The sequence below is a fragment of the Curcuma longa genome, chromosome 9 (assembly GCF_044706935.1).
Source record: "Curcuma longa cultivar G26 ecotype Majalengka, Jawa Barat chromosome 9, ITB_CL_G26_1.1, whole genome shotgun sequence".
In the NCBI taxonomy this organism is placed as follows: Eukaryota; Viridiplantae; Streptophyta; class Magnoliopsida; order Zingiberales; family Zingiberaceae; genus Curcuma; species Curcuma longa.
This window is the reverse complement of record NC_133869.1, coordinates 3827582-3850655: the sequence shown is the minus strand read 5'-3', so window position 1 is coordinate 3850655 and position 23074 is coordinate 3827582. Positions and strand designations below refer to the sequence as shown.

At 41.5% G+C, this 23074-nt stretch overlaps 1 protein-coding gene and 1 pseudogene across 1 annotated transcript; one reads left to right on the top strand and one right to left on the bottom strand.

The window, feature by feature from the left end:
• Positions 1 to 7564: 7564 nt before the first annotated feature.
• On the top strand, positions 7565 to 11733 carry LOC141834752 (putative disease resistance protein RGA1; annotated as a pseudogene).
• Positions 11734 to 19362: 7629 nt separating this feature from the next.
• Positions 19363 to 20249, bottom strand: LOC141834344 (regulator of nonsense transcripts UPF3-like). The gene is made up of 4 exons (XM_074721715.1): positions 20132 to 20249; positions 19920 to 20018; positions 19705 to 19784; positions 19363 to 19625 (listed from the first exon to the last, which is right to left on the bottom strand). The coding sequence occupies exons 1-4, from the start codon at positions 20232 to 20234 to the stop codon at positions 19593 to 19595; spliced, it is 315 nt and encodes a 104-aa protein (XP_074577816.1). The 5' UTR covers positions 20235 to 20249; the 3' UTR covers positions 19363 to 19592.
• Between the last annotated feature and the right edge of the window lie 2825 nt (positions 20250 to 23074).

Sequence of the window (23074 nt, the reverse complement as noted above, 5' to 3'; positions counted from 1 at the left end):
TTTGCCCTCTCCGCACCTACTGTAAAGATTCTGAGTTCTTCATCTTGGCCTCATCCCGACCGGAAGACTTGAAGAGACTTCGCTTTGCAGGGCTTGGTAGAATCACTCCCGATGCCGATGCTTCGCACCTTTTATATATAGTAGTTGCGCACTTTCTCTACCATTGACTATGGAGCTTCGCAAGAAGGCTGTCTCTTCCTGTTGTGTTGTCAACTAAGAAGATAGGCGGGAGACCACACCAATTAGGAATGCATGAAACTCGAGCTCGTGCAAGGCGGACCGGGGAAGAGGCTCTCCGGGGCGGGCCATCCGAATCTTCCCGCGTCGACCTGCCCTTTCTGTCTGCATAAGCTCTCTTTATCTATGGCTCTGGAAGAAGTGGAACTGCTATAGCCCCGGAATCAGTAGAAATTGAGTGCCTATAAAAGTTTATTCGGATTCGTTCAAGTAGCCGGTTCCAAGAAGTTTGATCTCCTCTGCCCGCTCTCGCATCTACAAAGAGTCTACTTTTTTCTTTTCTTCGGTGATAGGTGCCCGGCCTTCCTTTGACCACTTTCTGTCTGCCATTCATTTCTCTTTCTCTCCCGCTCGCTCCTATCTCTACTTCGCTCCTCCTCGTTCGAACGAGAGTAGGCAGAGCCAGGATCGACTTTCTCGAGATCTTTCTATTTACTCTTCAGTCATTGATCTATTGAAATTCACTCTTCAGTCGACTACACTACATTACATGAACGGCTTGCAGCCCCTGCACCCCGCTCCACTCCACTGGTCCTATTGCATTAGTCGACCTAACTAACCGCACCTACTCGGGTCTATAGATAGAGATTTGAGAGTGAGGGGCGGAGCATATAGAGATGAGTGAGTGAGCCCTAGCCTTCCCTTGTTCTATTACTTGAACTCCTCCCTATGGTAGCCGACCCGAACAAATTCATTCGACTGAGCTTCTCCGCACCTATGGTTGAACTCAGCCCTTGCGAGATGCGAGAGTTGAGTGCTTTCTGACTTGGTTTTCTTGCGCGCTATGCCCGGGCACTCCTTCTCGGGACCGAGGAAGATTCATAGGCGGTCCTTTGATTCTTAGTTGCATGCCCGAACTTGACCCGAACAAAACTAGTGGTTTTGGGCTGGACTACTTTTTCAGTTCAAAGAACCCTTTTCTAGAGAGGAACTGGCCCGACTCCAAATCGATCTTTTTTAACCCTCCTCTATAGTTGCACTGGTTTTCCATATAGATAGGACTCACTAAGCCCGGGAACTTTGCCTCTCAGCTGATGATCTCAGATCCCTGCCCGATTCCGAAGAAACTTATTATAGGGAGCTCACTGATGAAAGGGAAATCCGCCTGGCACTATTGGAAGGTGCCTGTAAGGTGCCAGTCAAGGTTTGATCCGCTGCCTCTACTCTACTCCTGGGCTGGTAAGGGGGAGTCTCTGCCCTCGTGCGTGCCCTCCCATTCCTGGTCTAGCTCCCGAAGTGGATAACTGCCTGGAGGTCCAGCTGTCTACTCCAGCTCATAGTCACTTCCGTTCAGGTCTCGCTCTTAGAAGCCCCGGGTCGGGTCGCATAGCAAATTTCCTTCCGCACCTCGCTTATGAGACTTGCCTACCGAGACTATGCGAAACCCATCGTAGACATCACACATGAGGAGTCAAAGTTCAGCGGATCATAACTTTTGACTCGGGAATCAAAACGAGGCACGGTCAGATGCGTTTCGAAGCTCTTTCAGAGACCTTTATTTGGTACTGGGTAAAACCTGTATCGGCCCACTTTTGACCCCATTCGACATCGTTTAGTGCTCCGTCTGCATCTCTGAATTTATTTTTACTATTTATAGTAATATTCTATTTTTGATTTTTTAAATATATTTTTGACTTTGTCAAGCTAGGGTTTTGGTTTATAGCCTATTTATAGGTGTGTTTAGCCATTTACGGCCAGTTTGATTGATTAATACAAATTTTCCTTTTTTGGCAAAAACCTAGAAGTGGCGCTGTCGGCGGCTTTGTACTCATTTTTCTAATTTCTCGATCTTAATCCCTTCTCAATTCTCCTCTAATCTTCCACCTTCGGACTAATCACTATTCTGTCCGGTGTCAGTTATATGAGGGTTTGTTTACTGTTGTGAATGAGTAGAACAATTAGATTAATTATGTTGATTAGGGTTTGGTTAGGTTCTATTCTATTGAGGTGTTATGGAACCTATTAGATTTTGGTTGTTGTTGGTTTTGGTTGGATCTATTAACCTACTGTTGGTTTGGATCTGAAAGTAACAATTAGATTTTGGATCTAATTGTATTTGGGTTAAGTTAGTGTTGGATCTGATTGATCAAGTTGGTTGAATCTGTTGACGGATCTGATTTGGTTTGATCCGGTTAAGGTTAACCCTAGTTTCGATTAGGGTTTGATTTGTTGTAGAATTTAAAGCATATTATGATAACTAGTGGATGTTGTTATTATAATTGCAGGACCTTGATTGTTGATCCTGTTACATATAAGGAGTATTTTTCTGGGGAGTTCTTGTATCGGTATTCGTGCTTTTGAAGAAAAGAAACCAAAACAACGGAAACTATTAACTCAAGTGAAAAATTGTGTGGAAAAAGCTAAATAACATATAGAAAAACAATTAGAAACAATACAAAAGATGCTAAATGAACTAAAATATAAATGAACAGATTACATTATGAAAACAACTACTATGAAGAAGCTTTGAATTTTACCCAACATTACTCAAAAACCAAGGAAGATGGATATTATAAAGTAGATTTCCCAGAAAAAAGTGATCAAATATTGACACAACAAAATAACACAATCATAGCACTATTAACATCATTACATAATAGAATCACTTTACTAGAAAATAAAATATTACAAGTAGAAGCACAAATACAAAATGCTAATCAAACCACAGAATGGAAAAATAGTATTGAAATATTAACAAAAGATTTAAGCAAACTATCAACAGGAAATATTATTCCTAGAAAACCACCCAAAACCTATTCGTTCTTAACATATGCACAGAATGAGTCTAACAAATCCAATGCAAACTGAGACATTCCCAGGTCCTTCTAGAACACTTCGAAACCTACAACAAAATACCACATCATGGTTAGATACGTTATTAAATAGAAGAAATAGTACATCAAATGCTAATTATCAATTAGAAGAAATTATTGATGTAGACAGAAATTTAGAATTATTCTCAAATACACAATTAAATGCGTTAAACCCAAGAAGATTATATAATCATGGAACTTTATCTTTTACAACATTTGTATTTAGACATCATAGAACAGAAGCTTTACATCTCCCAGATGGAGTAGAAGATAGATTAAATTTAATGACAGAGGAATCTAGTAGAGTATTATTAGCAAGAAGACATAATTACATACATTTAGGCCTAATTGTCTTAGGATTACGAGGGCTAACAAGAAAAAGAATAGGGGGAAAAGTTTTAATTGTCTTATATGATTCAAGATTTTCAGACAAAGAAAAAGCCATTATTGGATTATTAGAAGTAGATATGAACAATAATGTAGGAATAACATATATTTGCCCAAATTTTAATATGACTATAGCAGATTTTGTAAAACATATTAAGATTATGATACAAGCTAAGGGATATGGAGATTTTCAACAAAACAATATTCAATTAGACATAATATTTTTAGGAAAAACAATGAATAACATTCATAACAATTTCAAAATAAATATACAAGGAATGATTGAAACACTAACGACAAAAGGAATTTATTTCCTCAAACCAAGAGAATTCAATTCAGAAACCCTGGCCGGATTAGAGTGGACAATAAATCTGGAACCACAAAATGCAACCTTAAAACCTCATGATTCAATAATGTATAAAGATAGACAAGGGCAATTAACTATCAGATTTAGTGATTATAACCCATCCACACAACAGACAGAAGAAGAAGATAATTTAAATATGATAAATATAGAAGAATATAACTTTTATGAATATCTTAATGAATATGTGTATATGCCAAGAGAAGCTGCCCAATACCTAACAAGAGAAGAAGTAAAAGAATTAGAACAATTTGAAAAAAGTACATGAACATTTAGAACAAGATTGAGAATTATATGTAGATGAAGAACAAAATATTATTACCAGAAAGCAAGAAAAGAATTTAATGAATCCATCTGAATCAGTTGGGACTTCTAGACCACCATTTAACGTACACTATCCTATAGAAAGTTCTATGGGAACAAGGGATTATGGACAAGGCCATCCACCCAGAACTAGTATAGCCCCTTATACTAATAATAATCCTTTATTAAGAACAATAGGAAAACGAAGGCCGCCAGAAATGACCTTCTTTGGGAAAAACTCAGTATTACTAAACATTACAGAATGTGACCCGCAACTCTATGATACATACTTAGAACAATGGATAGTCTCATTAAAAAGAGATTACCAAGCTAAACATGAATTAGATATAGAAACAGGAGAAGCGATGATGAGAGTAGGGGAAAATTATTTAGGTGATGTAGCAAGAGCTGCTTGGGAAGCCTATAAAGAAAAATTCCCAGAGGAAATAGCAAGAATAACCTCACAAGGAAATAATATCTTAAAATTTTTGTTATACGATTCATAGATTATTAACAGCAAGAGATGCCAACACAAGATTAGATATTAGACAAAGAGAAGCCATGAGAGATCTTGAATAGTTACAATTATTTAGCTGGAATTGGATAAAACCATTTTGCAATGATTTTATAGATTTAACAGTAGTGTCAGGTAATTATTGTAATCCAGAATTAGGAGAAAGGTTATTTAGTAAGTTACCTGGAGATTTAGGAAAAGAAATACATAAAACATGGACGGACATGAAAGTACCTCCTCAATATGATAACATAGGAGTACGTGTACAACACATAATCTCAATATTAAAAGAAAAATGTACATATATACAAATACAGAAACAATTAAAAAACCAACATTATGGGTTTTGTAGTCAAATTTATACACCACAACAATATGGCTTAGCCAAACAACAAGCTGACAGAAGAAGACAAAGAACTATACTACAGGCAAAACCAAAAATGAAACCCAAACAAACTTATTATTTATGTAAAAGTAAAATAAGAAAACCCTATTTAAACAAAACTAAACACGTTAGGTAATTTAAACCACAAAAAAACATATGCAAATACAATTACTTGCTTTGCCTGTAATAAACCAGGTCATCTCTCCTCAACATGTCCTAATAGAAAAAACCTTTACACCAAGGAAGCTAAAGTAGTAACATGTACCAATCTAGATTTAGTAGAAGTATAATCAGATGTATCTACGGCCTCTTCTATTTATTCCATAATTTCTATACAAGATTTTGAAGAAGTGACATCTTCAGCTGACTATACACTAGTCAATTCTCTCCTAAACACTGACCATACTTCCTCAGAAAAAGAACTACATAATAACTTAGAAGACTTGACTAATCAGCTAAGTCAAAATTGGGACCTTATGTTTTCCCAATTTCCTCCTATAACACTTTTAGACTTACCAACAAGATTAAAAGACTTGGATCATGATCATGAATGGAATCTAAAAACAGGAACAGATAACGTACCTTGTTATTTATGCAATTTTTATCCGGCTATTGACAAAAGAGCAACCTGTAAACTGTGTAGAAGACAAATTTGTAATCTTTGTTTAGAATATTCCTATAAAATCACTATACCAACAACACACACAATCAGAGGAAGTACAAGAAATACCTTAGAAATATCTTACTAGAAACTAGAGTTTCTGTGCTAGAAATGAGACTAAATCAATTAGAACTAGAATTAACATCTCTCCAAAAGTAATATAAACCACAAAATAAAAAGGGAAAAGAAATTGTAATACAAGAGGAAGAATCAGAAACATTAGATACTGACTTGGCCTTTATCAAAACACCTAGTATTTGTAATACTGAAAATACTGTAGAAATTAGAGTTAAATGCTTAGTAAACATACATGGCCATGAATTTACTTTACATGCCTTCCTAGATAGTGGTACTACTAATTCGACTATCGATGAACATACAATTAGAACTATTCTACCTCCCAACGTTATCAAAACCACTACTCAACCCCCTCATTAGTACCCAGTTTTATGGACAAAAACTCTCTTGCTCTCATTTCGTTACCAAAACACACCTTAGATTTTACACCAATTGCGACAGCTATAGTACTCCATTATCTTTACCCAAACTTTGGGTTAAACCTCCCAATCATCCTAATATCCATCTGATTCTTGGTCTGAATTTCCTTATTGCAGCTGATTGCGCTTTACTTCTCATATATATATATATATATATATAAGAGAGAGAGAGAGAGAGAGAGAGAGAGAGAGAGAGTTTTGCTATCTTGCGGTCCATTCTCATACGCTTCTGTGCGCTCCCACTCGACCCAGCTCTGCTCCAGCCGCTGCCGCATCACCGTCCGACCACCGCCGACCGTCGCATCACGCCTGATGGACGCGCAGCTCGCCGGCGCACAGCCCGACGTCGGATTCCGATAGGACAGTGGCCAGAATCCGACGAATTCGATCGAAATTGGCCGCTCGGCACTGGCAGCCGATTCCGGCCAAATCGTGGTCAGTTTTGGCCAAATTCTGGCCGGAGATCGGTCGCGTTTGGCCGGAATCGGTCGCTCGGCACTGGCAGGCGATTTTCGGCCAAATCGCGGTCGAATTCATCGAATTTCGACCACTATCCGATCGGAATCCGGTGTCGGGCTGTGCATCGGTGAGCGACGCATCCATCGGGCGTGATGCGGCGACTGACGGTGGCCGGACGGCGAAGCGGGAGCGCCGACAGCGGCGATGGGTCGGGTGGTGTGCACGGGAAGCACAGGATAAGGACCGCAGACTAGCATTTTTGTATATATATATATAATTAATAATAAAAAAATATTGTCATATAGAATAGCGATATTTTAGATACGAAAGATTAGAGGAGAATGATAGAGAAAAATAGCATGAAAAAATAAAAAATGAAAAGAAATCTGCGACAACACATTCTTTAAATTTTATCAAAATTTTTTTTATTCAATAATCAAAACTGACCGAAAACGCTTAAACATGTATATAAATCTGTAAATTAAATCCGTGAAAAAGTCAAAAATACTTTAAAATCATAAAAATAAAAAATTATTATAAATAGTAAAAAAAATTATTTATTATAAATATAAAACATAAATTTAGAGTAAAATGAAGTATTAAACGATATTGAATGTGGTTGAAAGTAGGTTGATATGGATTTTATCAGATATCAAATAACGATCTTTAAAAAATTTTGATTAATAATTTGATCATATTTTATTTTGATATTTAAATAAAAAATTATGATGCATTGAAATTTGTCTCCATGTGTCGCCATTATATTAAAAAATTAATATACAATTAATATATAAATAATTTAAAAATAAAATATAAAATATTTCCTAATTATCTGTCCCACGCTTTGATTATTCTGCACCGATTAGCTTCTAGCTTCCTACCTACCGCAAGTGGCATCCAGAGTCAATACTTCAAGCTATAGCTTTCCTCTCCCCTTCCCTTGCCATTTTGTTTGTGAACTTCTCCAGCTGTTCATCTTGTGATTTCTCCCCTCTCTGTTTTCCAGGGAAGAAAAGAAGCATCGACAACAATCATGATGGGGTTCCTACTGACGGCCTTGGGATGGCTTGCACAAAACTTCATAGAGGCCTTGGCCGGGAAGGCCGCCGATCACGCTGTCCAACAGTTCGGTGAGCAGCATGGAGTTGAAGATGAGCTCAAGAAGCTGCAGGATTCTCTCGCCAACTCCAGGTTAATCAGCAGCAGCATTGAGAGCTTGCGGATCAAAGATGAGAGCCTGCAACAGAGATTGAAGGAGTTGCTGATACGGCTCAAGGATGCTGCTTATGATGCAGACGACTTATTGGATGAATTCCTCTACAGGATTCTGAAGCAGCAGATCGAGCCACAAGGAGTTGAGGCAGGTAACCAAGCTTCCTCCTCTTCCGCTCCCCCTCCCCCTCCGAGCAAAAAGGCAAAAACTTCATTTTCTAGTTTAGCCAGCGGCCTTTTTGGAAAGAGGGATAATGATGATGATGTGTTGAGAATGAGGGAAATAAAAGGGAGGTTAGATAACCTCTCAGCTTCTCTTAAGGAGGTCTACAGTTTACAAGGTGTAGATGATAAAGGAAAGATGCAAATGGCGTCCCCAGTGAGCCGAAGCACAAGTTCCTTTTTGACTGAACCTCAAGTGTTTGGCAGAGACAAAGAGCTGAAAGAACTCAAGGATTTGTTGTTGAAACCAGAAGATACCTCAGAATTTAGCAAAACCGGGGTCTCCGTCTTGACAATTGTTGGTATCGGAGGGGTTGGGAAGACTACTGTTGCTCAGCAAGTCTTCAATGACAAGAGCATCGAACAATATTTTGAGCTTAGAATTTGGATCTGCGTTTCTGAAAATTTCTGTGCAGAGAGATTGACAAAAGAGATCATAGAGTATGCAACCAAAGAGAAGTGTGATCTCACGAGTTTTGCTTCTCTTCAAGTGGTTCTCAGGGAAAAGATCACCTCGAGAAGATTTCTTCTTGTCCTAGATGATGTGTGGAACGAGGATAGACACAAATGGGAGAGCCTCTGTGCACCATTGTGGTCTGGAATATCTGGCAGCAAGATATTGGTAACAACTCGCTCTATCAAGATCGCTGACATGGTTGGCGATGTGGATGCAATACATCTGAAAGGTTTAGATGAGGAGAATATTTGGGCTTTTTTCAAAAAATGTGCATTTGCTTGTTCAAATAGTGAAGTTCACCATCCCCATTTGGAAACCATAGCAAAGAAGATGATTTGCAAGTTAAATGGATTGCCGCTGGCAGCTAAGACTCTGGGAGGGTTGTTGAGCATGAAGTTGGATGAGCAATATTGGAAAAACATTTTGGATAGTGAAATATGGCAACTACCACAAGAAGAAAATGGGGTTATGCCAGTACTACAGTTGAGCTATCAGTATCTCCCTCCGCATCTTAAGCAATGCTTTGCCTTTTGTTCCATGTTTCCTAAAGATTATAGATTTGATGAATCTAGCTTGGTCAGACATTGGATGGCAGAAGGATTCATAGTGCCTACAGGAAGTAGCAGGATGGAGGAAGTAGGAAGCAACTACTTTTATGAGTTAGTTACCAGATCATTCTTTCAAAAGTCACCGGGTGGTTCTTATATAATGCATGACCTTATACATGATCTGGCACAATTAATATCAGCATACGACTCTTACAGGGTTGAACAGGGTAAGCCCTATGAAATTCCTACCACTATTCGTCATCTTTCAGTGTACAAAGAGGAAGGTATGCAAACAAGAAGCTTAACAGAATTTGCTCATTACAATAAATTACGAACGCTAATGTTTATATTAATGTACTATCGCCAGAATTTTCTTTTTGATTGTGGTTTGTTGAAAAGATTAAAAAGCATTCGGGTGCTCGTATTGAGAGATTGTGCTATCCCAGAGTTGCCAAAGAATATTGGTGAGTTGATACATCTCCGTTACTTGGACATATCCAACAACTACTGCATTCAGAGATTGCCTGAGTCACTCTGTGACCTATACAATTTACAGACATTGATATTTAATAATTGTGATGCATTACAAAATCTTCCACAAGGCATGAGGAAATTGTTCAACTTGAGGCAACTTGAGGGAGGAGACAAGGTGATTTCCGAGATAACAGAGGTTGGGAAGCTAACTTCTCTTCAAAGTTTGCCAGCTTTCAAAGTGCTAAAAGATCATGGTCACAGACTTTCAGAATTAAACGATTTGAAACACCTCCATGGAAGCCTACAAATAACTAATCTTGAGAATGTCGAAAACAAGGAAGAAGCAAATACTGCTAGTCTGAAGAGCAAAGAATACCTTGATACATTGGAGCTAGAATGGACATCTACCCAAGATTCTAGTTTGGACATTAATTTGCATGTCTTGGAGGAGGTACTTGAAGGTCTCCAGCCACATCGCAACATTAGATGTTTGAGAATCATGGGATACAATAGTTCCAAACCTCCCAGTTGGCTAAATGAAGAAGCATATTCCAGATTGGAATCCGTGACACTTGAAAACTGTAGATGGAATGATCTTTCAGTTATTGGGCAGCTATCACAAATAAAGTCCCTTTACCTGTAATAGAATTCCAGTCCAAACCCAAAATCTTCACAGATTATTTGATCCTACAAAATGCAAGTTCTTCAACAGACTAGAATATTTGAAAATGATGGACATGGTCTTGTTGGAGGAACTCCCAAATCAGCTTGGAGAGTTCCCATGTCTGAAGTATCTTAGCATCCAGAGATTGCCGGAACTGAAAATGATAAGCAATCAATTATTTGCTGCTACGGAACAAGGCAGATGTTTTCCTAGAGACCTATTTCCCTGTTTGCGTCATCTTCGAGATTCAATATTGCGAAATGCTGAGGAGTTTGCCTCCCCTTCCTCCTGCACTTGAAATGCTAGAATTAAGAAACGTTGGGCTGATTGATTGTCCAGGTTTCTGGAAAGTAATTGATGGAAATAGCAGCACAACAAATTCTCCATCTCTTTCATCATTGTTCATTCAGGAATGTCCAAACCTAAGAAGTATAGAACAAGGGTTGCTAACGCACCATCTACAAGATATTAGTATATATGAATGCAGAGAACTGTTATGGATGCCAGTCATGAGGTTGCAAGAACTCACCTCTTTGAGGTCATTGTCAATATCAGAGTGCCCCAAGCTCATGAGCATGACTCAGGATGCTGACATCGATCTCTTCCTCCCACCATCAATCCAAAGGCTCAAATTGGATGATTGTGGAAAGCTTCACAAATCACTACCTGGCTGCCTGCATAACCTAACCTCATTGAGTGACTTAACGATAGGCAACTGCCCCAATTTAATATCTCTTCCAGTAGAATCAGCTATTCATCTAGTGAGTCTCACGATCAAGAATTGCATAGAGTTGAGATCAATAGAGGGGCTACGAGTACAATCCCTTAATAGCTTCAAGATTGAAAGATGTCCCAAGCTTTTGCTTTCAGAAGGAGAGGCACAAGCAGAGAGTTCATCACTACGAAATTTGAAGATTGATGATACAAGATTTATCAACCAATCTCCCATAAGAAATTCACTAGCATCCATCAAATCTCTTACAATTTCATCCTCTTCAGAAACGGTGATGTTTGAGGGGGAGGATCAGGAGTCATTACAATGCCTGACATCCCTCTATGTATTAACCTTCTCCAATTGCAAGAATCTACAGTCCCTACCAACAACATTGTACACCCTTACATCCCTTCAACTTTTGCAGATACATGGATGTGTGCAAATCCAGTCGCTGCCAGAGAAGGGGCTACCTCCTTCCCTTACAGGTTTACATTTTTCAAATTGCCATTTGGCATTGCAGGAGCACTTGGAAAAACACTTGATGGAGATGCAAAAGTCTGGTCGATACCGTGGGGTTCACTCATGGTAGACACTTGTGCGTGCAACCTTGCTTCCCTCATTTCACTACTAGAAAAAAATGGAAGATATGCGATTCAATCAGAAGAGTATTACTTTTGTTTTCTTAGTAGAATAACTATACAATTGCACCAACTACTGTCACTTTTTGCTCATTATTTTTCTTTAGGAAATTAGAATGCCTCAATAAAATATTTTCGCCCTCTATTTTGCATCAGTACAACTGGTATCATGAACCAGTTATCCATATTTGAAGGAAGAGGTAGATTGACCTTTTGGTGTCCTACAAAGATATCCACATGCATACATATACATATGTTTCTGTTAATTACTTGATCAGTTAATTGCCTTCATAGTTTAACATGCTGGACAAAGTTTAATGTTCTAATTAATGTGCCATTTCTAAGAAAAAAATTCTTTAATTAGTAAATTTAATTGTTTATGTAAATTTGCAGTCAATTGCCTCCAGTTTACCTTGTGGAGTCCACTCTACCCAACATGCTATCTCATCAAAGGTCCTATAAATGAATGCTCTGTCTTAATTATGTATGTCTTTCAATGCAGCAACTCCTCATACTAAGGCTTTTAGACAAAAATTATAGAGCATTTTTTACCCTTATGCAATACATCCAAGCCTGACAGGGAGTAGATCATAATATCTAATAGATGCACAATAACTATCAATAATAAGGATAAACTCTACTTCGTTGTTCATCTCTAGATAAATTCTACAAGATGGAACATGGAAAGGTAATATTTTAAAAATCAACAATTATCTTTAATATATTTTCCTTAATCAAACCACCTGTAGATCCAGAAAGTTTCAATCACGATGATATTTTGCATGTTGAAATTGTTTATTCTAGTAATTTAAATATTTTCTGTTGCTTATTCTTATAATGTTGAAACTTTTGATGTTTGGCATGATTGCTTAGGGCAGTAAATTTTAATAAACTTGTGATGATTATGTGAAAAAGAAATGGCAAACATACAAGTATCCTTAGAAAACATTTTAAATCTGTATAGATAGAGACTCTAATATTCTAGACTTTGTTTTTACCAATTGTTGTGAATTTTATATTTCTGGACTAGAGATTTTTGTAGTTTATTACTTTTATAGATTATGCATCAAGATGCTATTATATTTACTTGTTGAATTCAAATTTGTTGAATTCAAAGATAAAAGTTTAGATAAATATTATATATTTAAAACTAAAGTTGAAAATCAATTAATCAATTATAGATAAAATTATAGAGCATTGTTTTACCCTTATGCAATACATCCAACCCCTGACTGGGAGTCGATCATAATATCTAATAGATGCACAATAACTATCAATAATAAGGATAAACCTCTACTTCGTTGTTCATCTCTAGATAAATTCTGCAAGATAGAACATGGAAAGGTAATGTTTTAAAAATCAACAATTATCTTTAATATATTTTTCTTAATCAAACTAACCATGTAAATTGAGAAAGTTTCAATCATGATTGTCGAGACTGATACAAGCTAGAGAGGATGTGAATAGCTCCTTTCAATTCTTTTGCATTCGTTCGATAGTAGAGCTTGTCTATAACTTACTGTGCAGTGAAAATAAAAGCATAAAATAGTATAAATATATACCTAATAAATTAACATATTGATTGATTATTAAATATTCAATTAAACTTGATCTATTTGATATTTCACTCAATCAATTAACATTAAATATTAAAATTCAACTCGAGTCAATTCTGTTGGTATACAAAGTAATAGATAATCAAACTTGTATTTTAATAATGACAAAGGGTTCAAATTAAAAATATATTGTGGACTGATGAATTAATCTAAGTGTGCAGATAACACAGAAAAGTCCACTTAGAGACTAGACAAGATAAAGTCCTTGCTAGAGGCTAAGTAAGGCAAATCCTAATTGGAGATTAGACAAGGAAATCCTGTAGTGAGACTGAGTAAGGAAGACTTGATAGATTGAAGACATCAGACGGGAAGTCTAAGCGGGTCAGTAGACTGGACGAACAGATGGGACATGCCAGGGCACTGTAAGGCGAGTCTGCTGAGGACTCGGATTCGGCCTGGGGAGGAGTCTGCTGAGGACTGGATTCGGCCTGGGGAGGAGTCTGCTGAGGACTCGGATTCGGCCTGCCGGATGGAGGATTCAGCCTGCCGGATGGAGGAGCAGGGCTTCTGCCGGATGGAGGACTCGGCAGGCTGCTGCCGGATGGAGGACTCGGTAGGCTGCTGCCGGATGGAGGATCCGGCGTGTAGTAGCCGAATGAGAGGATGGCAGGTAGCTAGCCGAATGGGAATTTCGCCGATGACCTGGCCGAGTGGGGATTCGGCTACGGATAGGGCCGAGTGAGGATTCGGCTTCGGATAGGGCCGAGTGAGGATTCGGCTTCGGATAGGGCCGAGTGAGGATTCGGCTACGGCCGAATGAGGATTCGGCTACGGCCGAATGAGGATTCGGCTATGGCCGAATGAGGACTCGGCTACAGCCGAATGAGGATTCGACAAGAGATGTGGTCGAATGGGGATTCGGCTAAGGCTACGGCCGAATGGGGGCCGAATGGCAGTGCTGAGCTACCGTGGCTAAGTGAGCAGAGCTGAGCTGCTGTATGGCCGAGTGGCCGAATGGAACCGGGTCAATCGAGATTGTGGTTGTGGCTGACCGGACATGCGGGAGGGACCAGGATCGGACTCGAGTCAAACCCCCATGGGTTATTCCCGGAACATAAGCCTCCCCGCTAGTCTAGTCGAAGGGAGCGTAAGTCGGACTGACTAGACCGAGTCATTGCTCGAGTCCGATCTTTCATCACGTCAGTTGCGCGGTAGGGCGATGAGCAGGCGGGGAGGGAGGCGAGTATTTCTTCACGATCGTTCAAGTCCAGGTCCGAATCCGAACCTGGTATGAGGGCCCCGCCAACTGTACGGTCGCAATTGGTAACCGAAGCGGTCTCTCAGTAGACACGTGGGCTAAGCCTCGGTGAGTGGCTGTGAAGCCTCGGTGAGTGGCTGTAAAGCCTTGGATGAGTGGCTGTGAAGCCTTGATGAAGGGCTGAGAAGCCTGGGATGAGCGGCTGTAAAGCCTTAGATGTCCGGGCTTGCGGACGATTCGGAAATGAAGAAAGTCCGGGCTTGCGGACGATTCGGCAATGAAGAAAGTCCGGGTGGCCGAATGGCCGAATGGCCGAGTGGCCGAGTGGCCGAGTGTGGCCGAGTGGCCGAGTAGTGGCCGAATGGCCGAGTGGCCGAGTGGCCGAGTGGCCGAGTGGGCAGAGCTGAGCTGCTGTGTCCTAATGAGCAGAGCTGAGCCGCTGTGTGGCAAGGCCGAGCTGCCGGGTGGCGGGGCTGAGCTGCCGGATGGCCGAATGGGCAGAGCTGAGCTGCTGTGTGGCAGGGCCGAGCTGCCGGGTGGCCGAATGGTCATGGCCGAATGGCCGACCCGAATGGCCGAATGGTCATGGTCGAATGGCCGAATGGGCATGGCCGAATGGTCGAGTGGCTGAGAAGCCTTTGAAGAATGGGCTGAGAAGCCTGAAGAATGGCTGAGAAGCCTGAAGAATGGCTGAAAAGCCTTGGCAAGTGGCTGAGAAGCCTCAGCGAGTGGCTGAGAGCCTCGGAGTGTCATACGATTCGGGGGTATGGACGATTCGAACGGTCCGGGCTTGTGGACATGTCGGAAAGGCGGACGGTCCGGGCTCGCGGATGATTCAGGAACAATGTATGTCCGGGCTTGCGGACGATTCTGCAACGGAGTAAGTCCGGGCTTGCGGACGTTACGTAGAGTGTGTCCGTGCTTGCGGACGATACGGCAGGTGTCCGTGCTTGCGGACGATACGTCGAGTGTGTCCGTGCTTGCGGACGATACGTAGGGTGTCCGTGCTTGCGGACGATACGTAGGGTGTCCGTGCTTGCGGACGATACGTCGAGTGTCCGTGCTTGCGGACGATACGTGCGGACGAATGAGCAGAACTGAGCTGCTGTGGCCGAATGAGCAGAGCTGAGCTGCCGTGGCCGAATGACTAAGCAGAAGTCCGATTGGATGGCTGAGAAGCCCGGACGAATGGCTGAAAGCCTAGATGAAAACAGCTTAACAAGAGAACCGCGTGAGTTGACCCCACGCCGGTAGCACGACTCGGTTGCCAAGGCGAGCTCGACCCCGGCTGCAGGAGCGCGGGGGAGTTTGAGAATTGTAGTAGATGGCGGTGACAGACGCTGTAGCGGGTCCGATTCCGCGATTCGGCTCGACCCCGACTGCGCGAAGCGCGGGGGAGTTAAGCATGAAAAGATAGCAAGTGTTATGAAATTTACCAGACTTTGATGTGTCGGGCGCTAGTGGTCCGTGACCACCGGGAGTAAGCTCGACCCTGACTATGAGGGGAGGTTGAGCCCTGACAAGGACATTTGCTGATGGAGCTAGTGGTCCGAGACCACCAGAATTGAGCTCGACCTTGGCTATGCCCGAGCCGAAGGGAGGTTGAACCCTGAAAAGGGCAATTGCTGATGGAGTAGGTCCGAGACCTAATTTGAGCTCGACCTTGGCTATGTCCGAGCCGAAGGGAGTTTGAACCCTGAAAAGGGTAATTGCTGATGGAGTAGGTCCGAGACCTAATTATGTCGGTGGAGACAGCTCGATCCCGACTATGTCCGAGTCGAGAGAGTGATGTCGAATGGCTGAAAAGCTTTAGCGCGGAGAGGACCTGCGGAAGTATTCCCGTTATTCAAGTGTAGGAAGTAAAGTACGTACCATGGTACTTAGCGATTCGACTTGCACAGGCAGTCGGCGATTCGGCTCGCGCAGGCAGTGACGAGTCGGCGATTCGGCTCGTGCAGGCGGTGACGAGTCGGCGATTCGGCTCGTGCAGGCAGTGACGAGTCGGCGATTCGGCTCTGTCGGCCCTCATAGGCAGCGGCGAAGGCCGAGTCGGAAGATGCCACGATTCGACTCGGGAGACGGCGAGGTTGCGGGTTCCGTCCCGCGTAGGCAGCGGCGGCCTGTTGCCGTGATTCGGCTTGGGCAAACAACGAAAAGAAGACTTGCTGTCGCGGGCGTTTCCGGTTCACGACGAAGCGCCCGGGCCACAGCGAAGGCCGAGAGAGATCGCAGAAGATGACTTCGGGCAGGCGAAGGTCTTCGAGTTGTGTGAGCCGAATGGGGATCCGGCGACGGAGGGGGCACGTGCCGGCTTGTGCGCTGCTCCTCTATGAGCTTTGCCTGTGCCGCGGGCGGTGACGGCACGGACGCGGGAGGCGTCTCGGCGGAGGTGAGCGTGGGTCTGCGACGGAGACGTTGGGCCGGGGCCTGGTAGGCCTAATGGGCTTGATGGGCCTGAGGGGCTGGAGCTCGATAACTTGGAGCTTGAAGAACCGGATCTCGGTGGGCCAGGGCCTGGTGGGCCTGATGGGTCTTGATCTTGATGGGCCTAATGGGCCTGATGATGTTGGGGCTTGAAGGACTTGAGGATTCTGGACTCGAGAATAGTGGGTCTCCGTGGGCCCAAACAACCGACGCTCCGGCGGTGGTGGGGCTTCAGCGGAACAGGAACGAGGTCTAGAGGGGGCAGCTGGTACCTGCGGTTGTTGTCTAGAAACTGATAGGACGGCAGCAGCCACCGCCCTGTCGAACTCCTCCTGCGTCATGATGAGAAGGCGAGGCTGAGGGGGTTCGTCCGTCGGCATCTCAAATCCGGGCTAAGTGGTTTCCCACAGACGGCGCCAAATTATGTTCCGGTTGAGAACTGCTTCTGGACACGTCACCGAGCCTCCTCGCTGCAAGCGTTGAACAGTGGGCGGAGCTACAAGGGATGGTGGCCTCAGGGTCGCTGGTGACTTCGCCGGAGACGATGAAGACCAACAGCAACTCCAGGAACAGCCTGCGGACACAAGGATCGTCAGTAGGAAGGCCAGGGGGGTGCCCTGGCGCGACCACTCCGACGCTCAAGTCAGGGACAGCGGAGGAAGAAGATGAACAGTAGAGCTTGAGCGTAAAGAAGTTGAGGGAGTGAGAGTTCGAGCCCCCCATACCTGTGGAGCGGAGTGGTCTTTGTAAAGGGAGATGAGCGTGCATACCTGTCACGTCATCATTTAAGGAATGTCCCTTCATGAGTAATGAAGTGGCAGGAATAATCGAGTCCGTTGTCCCATCGCCGGTAAAGTATTATGTCGTCACCATCTGAAAATGCAGCGGTGCATACCGCAGAGATATAACATTAAATATGGGAGCGTGGGCTTGTCAGAAGTCATGATGGGACATGCCAGGGCACTGTAAGGCGAGTCTGCCGAGGACTCGGATTCGGCCTGGGGAGGAGTCTGCTGAGGACTCGGATTCGGCCTGGGGAGGAGTCTGCTGAGGACTGAGGACTCTGAGGACTCGGATTCGGCCTGCCGGATGGAGGATTTGGCAGGCTTCTGCCGGATGGAGGACTCGGCAGGCTTCTGCCGGATGGAGGACTCGGCAGGCTTCTGCCGGATGGAGGACTCGGCAGGCTGCTGCCGGATGGAGGACTCGGCAGGCTGCTGCCGGATGGAGGATCCGGCGTGTAGCTAGCCGAATGAGAGGATCCGGCAGGTAGCTAGCCGAATGGGAATTTCGGCGATGACCTGGCCGAGTGGGGATTCGGCTTCGGATAGGGCCGAGTGAGGATTCGGCTTCGGATAGGGCCGAATGAGGATTCGGCTTCGGATAGAGCCGAGTGAGGATTTGGCTTCGGATAGGGCCGAGTGAGGATTCGGCTTCGGATAGGGCCGAGTGAGGATTCGGCTACGGCCGAATGAGGATTCGGCTATGGCCGAATGAGGACTCGGCTACGGCTGAATGAGGATTCGGCAAGAGATGTGGCCGAATGGGGATTCGGCTAAGGCTACGGCCGAATGGGGGCCGAATGGCAGTGCTGAGCTGCCGTGGCTGAGTGAGCAGAGCTGAGCTGCTGTGTGGCCGAGTGACCGAATGGAACCGGGTCAATCGAGATTGTGGTTGTGGCTGACCGGACATGCGGGAGGGACCAGGATCGGACTCGAGTCAAACCCCTATGGGTTATTCCCGGAACAGTATTGTTTCCAATATGTGGTTCATGGAGTTTGTCGTTGGATTCTATTGTGAGCATAATCGTGGTTGGTTTTTCGTGGTTGTAGAGGGTTGTTGTAGTTGATGCCATGTTGTATATAGGTTGTATGGCCGTGTGGGCCTATATTTGTGTAGATAGTAGTTATATGCACATGTATTGTATTGTTGTTTCGGCCGTGTAGACATTTCTGTTAAAATTTAATTCAGGTAAGTTGAATAGTTATAGGGAAGATGCTGTCGAATTTTTTTGAATGACCATCAATCGGGGCGTGACAAGAGTTCAATGCTAGAACAAGCTCCATCCAGTGCATCTGAGGAATGGGCTAGATTGGGTGGAAGTGGCCACAGAGATCATACTGATGTAACGACAGATGGGCTAGAGATTGAATTCAAGCTCCATCCACGTGTCTAAGGACAGAATAAGTTGGGCAGTGGTGACGCTGGAGGTCAGGGCAGCAGGAGCAAATGAGATGTGGCATTGGGTTAGGGAAGGAGAGTGGATGATTTCTTCAATTTTTCTGTTCCTAACACTTTTCCCTCTCTTCCTCTTACCCGAGCAATCATATTTTTCTCCTTTCCCCACTCCCTTTTCCCTTCTCTCCTATCCTTCGTGGTTCCTTCCTGTGGGTAAATAGAGTCTAAGAGATGGCAGATATGGCAACAGATTAATTTTTTCTAGAAGTAATTTTTTCTAAAAGCCAGTCAATAACTAAATAATTGGTCACTGAAGTAGACACACAATTTATTGTATAAAAAAAATCACTTACCAAATCATTTTATATTGATGAACAAGCATAATAAATAGTTCCGATGCATATGTCTCATGTTAGCAAATCAATGTAGCTCAAGTACAATCACACTCATAACCAACATCCATAAAAGTCAACAAGAACCCAGCTAACAATCAAGCTTTTGTCACTGAGATGACACCCTAATAAATGTCTGAATGGCCAATCAACCTAAAACACAAAAAACACCCAGTCGAGCTGTATAGGTTGTGACAAGCCGTACAAGGGTCCATAGTTTGCCTATGACACAGTTCAAGAGCTCCCTTGTTGATTTGAAACTCCCAACTCCCAACAATAATGACAAATATCCATGTTAAACATCATAAGCAACAGAAATTAGTATCATTATAAGATAATATGATACCTGAACACCATGTTTCGCTGCTCTTTTTCGTCGAACAAAATCCATCAATGGTGTTATTATGGGTACTTCCTTAGAAGCTCCTATGCAGTGGGAAAAAACAGGAAAATGTTATGATGATTTCTCTCAATCTAGCACCAACATGTTTACCAATAACCCACTTTTTAGCACTATCTAACTAGGGTGGTATTGATTTGCATCTACATTTAAGCACTGACCAGCTCTTTCAGCCTCTTTACTCTCCAGCTGAATTTCAGCACTAGGAAGACGTTCCACGGGCTTTGATATAAACTGAAGAAACTCCAAGTATTCGGGATCTAGGAGTTCATCAAATAAACTGCTACTTAATGTTAACAGAATGCTGAGCAGCACTGACATAATACTAATATGTAAAGAATGACATTATTCACAAAGTTGGAAATATCTGTACCCTTCAATATAGTTCCTTCACAGCCATCTTTCCTTAACCGTGGTTTTGGAACTCGTTGAGATGGTGCATACTCTACAAGAACCTTAAAATGAACTCCTGGCATAAATATTTCACAAGAAAAATCATTCAAAAACCTAATCGCAAAGAATGTGAAAAACAATAATTAAAAATTTGGCCATGGCAATGAATAGACATCAAACAAAAAGCTACATGATAGCTAATGTTCAATTTTGTCATTGTATTTGCTTGTAATGAATGCACATTATGCACTACAATCTTGCATAGAGCTCCATGCTGATTCAATAAATAGTTGAGACAAACATGGCTTGATGAGGATGTGCTTAACTTCAAGTTCATATAACTTCTGGAACTTCTGTATCTGTTGTGCACTTCGGTGCATTGATGTCACCACCATTACCATCAAAATCAAGCTTAGCCCCAACTATTTGGCGTTGTCTATATGTCTATATGGATGTTATTTCCTAAATGAACTCTAAGACCTTAGGACCTTGTTAGGCAATTGAAAATTATTTTTTCTCAGAAAATAAAATAAAGTCATTAAAATTGAAAAAAAAAATCACAATCATTCACCTCTAATAACTTTAAATGCATCAAAAAATTCAATTATAAATATTTATTGTACTTTTTTCAACATTTAAATTCTATTTTCTAAAAAATGAAAAGAGTTTTCATAAAAAGTTTTAAAAAATCTAAAAAACAAGGCCTCAATTTCACCGGTTCAAATCTCTTAAAGCACATTTTTAATTATATTAATTAGTTTCATAGTTTAAAATCTCGAGCCGTTTCGCCAGATACAGGTAAAGCATTTCGTTCCGTCCGCGGACTTGCACCAGCACAAGCACGCCTTCGACATCAAGGCACCACAACGCGTCCGGACGCATCATGCGCTCGGCCATGAGTTCGGACGTGTCATGTAGACTTGGCGATGCTTCCGGACTTGTCGCATGGGTCTGCAGTCATCGACGGCACGGAAGGGTAAGGTTTTTAACTTAGGTTTAATTAAATAATTTATGTTAATAATTTTAATCTAACTCCTAGCTATATTAGGATAATTTAAATAGACTTAATTAAAACTAAAATAAAATTATCTCATTAATTTAACACACACATATATATATATAATATGTTATTTTTTATTTTTAAATATTTAGATTAAATTTTTTTATTTTTAATTAATATCTTTTATATTTAAAAAATATCGAAGCTATATAGGCACGGTACGATACGGTACCAAAATGGTATTGTTCCGCTCTAGGACCGAAACCTTAGCATGGCTAGAGATTTTAAACCATGATTAGTTTCCTTTTTGTCTCCCTTTATCTTTTCTGACTTCAACTCTCTATCTTTTCCGACTTCAACGCTAATCAATTCAATTCTTTTAGCTATAGATAATTGGTCTTCAACTCCATCCATGACAAATTAACCACGCATCATGGCCAATCCCAAACCCGAATAAAGGAGGAGAGTTGCATTAGGTTGTCAACCAGCATTAAACCAAGGCAAATGTTCAATGAATGTATCCATTAAACTATTGTACTAATACTAAGTTGTTCCATGGAAAAAACGCGTTGTAGGGTCCGACTGTAACATCTCGACAAGGACCACTATATCTCCAGAACTCGAATATAGTAATAAATATACAAGAGTTCGCATTGTAAGGTTCGACTGTAACGTATCGACAAGGACCGCTACATCTCCATGAAAACTTATGTATACTATTAAATAGGCGAGAGTTCTCACACTATAGATTGGATAAGAATAAATATTATTGAAAAACTAATAGTCTATGATTTGAAATATGGAACCCTCACTGGTAAAGCAATAGAGATAGTAGTACGATGATTAAAAGAATAATTAATATTTTATGTATACAAAAGGCAAAATGGGTAGGCAAGAAGACAAAGATGATAGAGAACTCGATTTTTAAGTTATGATATACGGGAAAGAGTAAAATAAGAAATGGAATAGGTATTGATATAGATAGTTAGTTAAAGTATGAAATTGTAGGAGTAGTTAAAAAAAAATAGAATTATAGCTCTCAAAATAGTAATGGAGAAAGAAACTATGAATGTAATTATCATATATGCACCTCAAGTAAAATTAGATGAAAATACCAAATCAAGATTTACAAAATATTCCGTTAAATGAAATAATTTTAATAGGAGGCGATCTAAATGGGCATGTCGAAGTGAAAAATGAGGAATATGAGAAGGTGCATGGGGGTTATGAGTTCGGAACAAAATATGAAAAAAGAAAAAATTATATTGGATTTTACAATAGCATATGATCTTATACTAATTAATTCATTTTTTAAGAAAAGAAAAAAATACTTAGTCACTTTCAAAAGTAGGAATATTAAATTGTAAATTGACTTTCTTATGGTTAGGAAGAGGGATAGAAAATTTTATAAAGATTGCAAGGTTATCCTTGGAAAAAGCATAACTATCCAACATAAGCTAGTAGTGTTACATATACGCCTCAAGCATAGTATCAATAGAAAGAAAATATACACGACTACTACAATTAAGTGGTAGAAGTTAAAGGATGAAAAACAAAACATATTTAAGGAGAAAGTAAGAATACAAACATTAATTGAAATATACGGTGACTCTAATATGATATGAGATAAGATGGTATCAAAGTTGAAAATAGTAGCCAAGAGTGTACTCAGTGAATCAAAGGGGCATGCACCACCAGTAAAGAATCTTGATGGTGGAATGAGAAAGTACAAGAGAAAACAAAGGAAAAACGAATAGCCTATAAGGAATTATATATTTATAAGAGTGAGAAAAACTTTTAAAAAATATACAATAGTCAAGAAAGAGACTAAGAAAGCAGTGAATGAAGTTAGGAATGAAACTTTTGAACGGTTCTATTAAAAATTAGATACAAAAGAGAATAATTAGAATGAGAGAGAGGAAG

Coding starts and splice junctions, on each gene's coding strand:
- LOC141834344 (XM_074721715.1), bottom strand. CDS start 20,234: ATGCCAGGAGTTCATTTTAAGGTTCTTGTAGAGTATGCACCATCTCAA. Junction 20,019..20,131: donor TGAAGGAACTATATTGAAGG/GTACAGATATTT, acceptor ATGAACTCCTAG/ATCCCGAATACTTGGAGTTT. Junction 19,785..19,919: donor TAAAGAGGCTGAAAGAGCTG/GTCAGTGCTTAA, acceptor CCCACTGCATAG/GAGCTTCTAAGGAAGTACCC.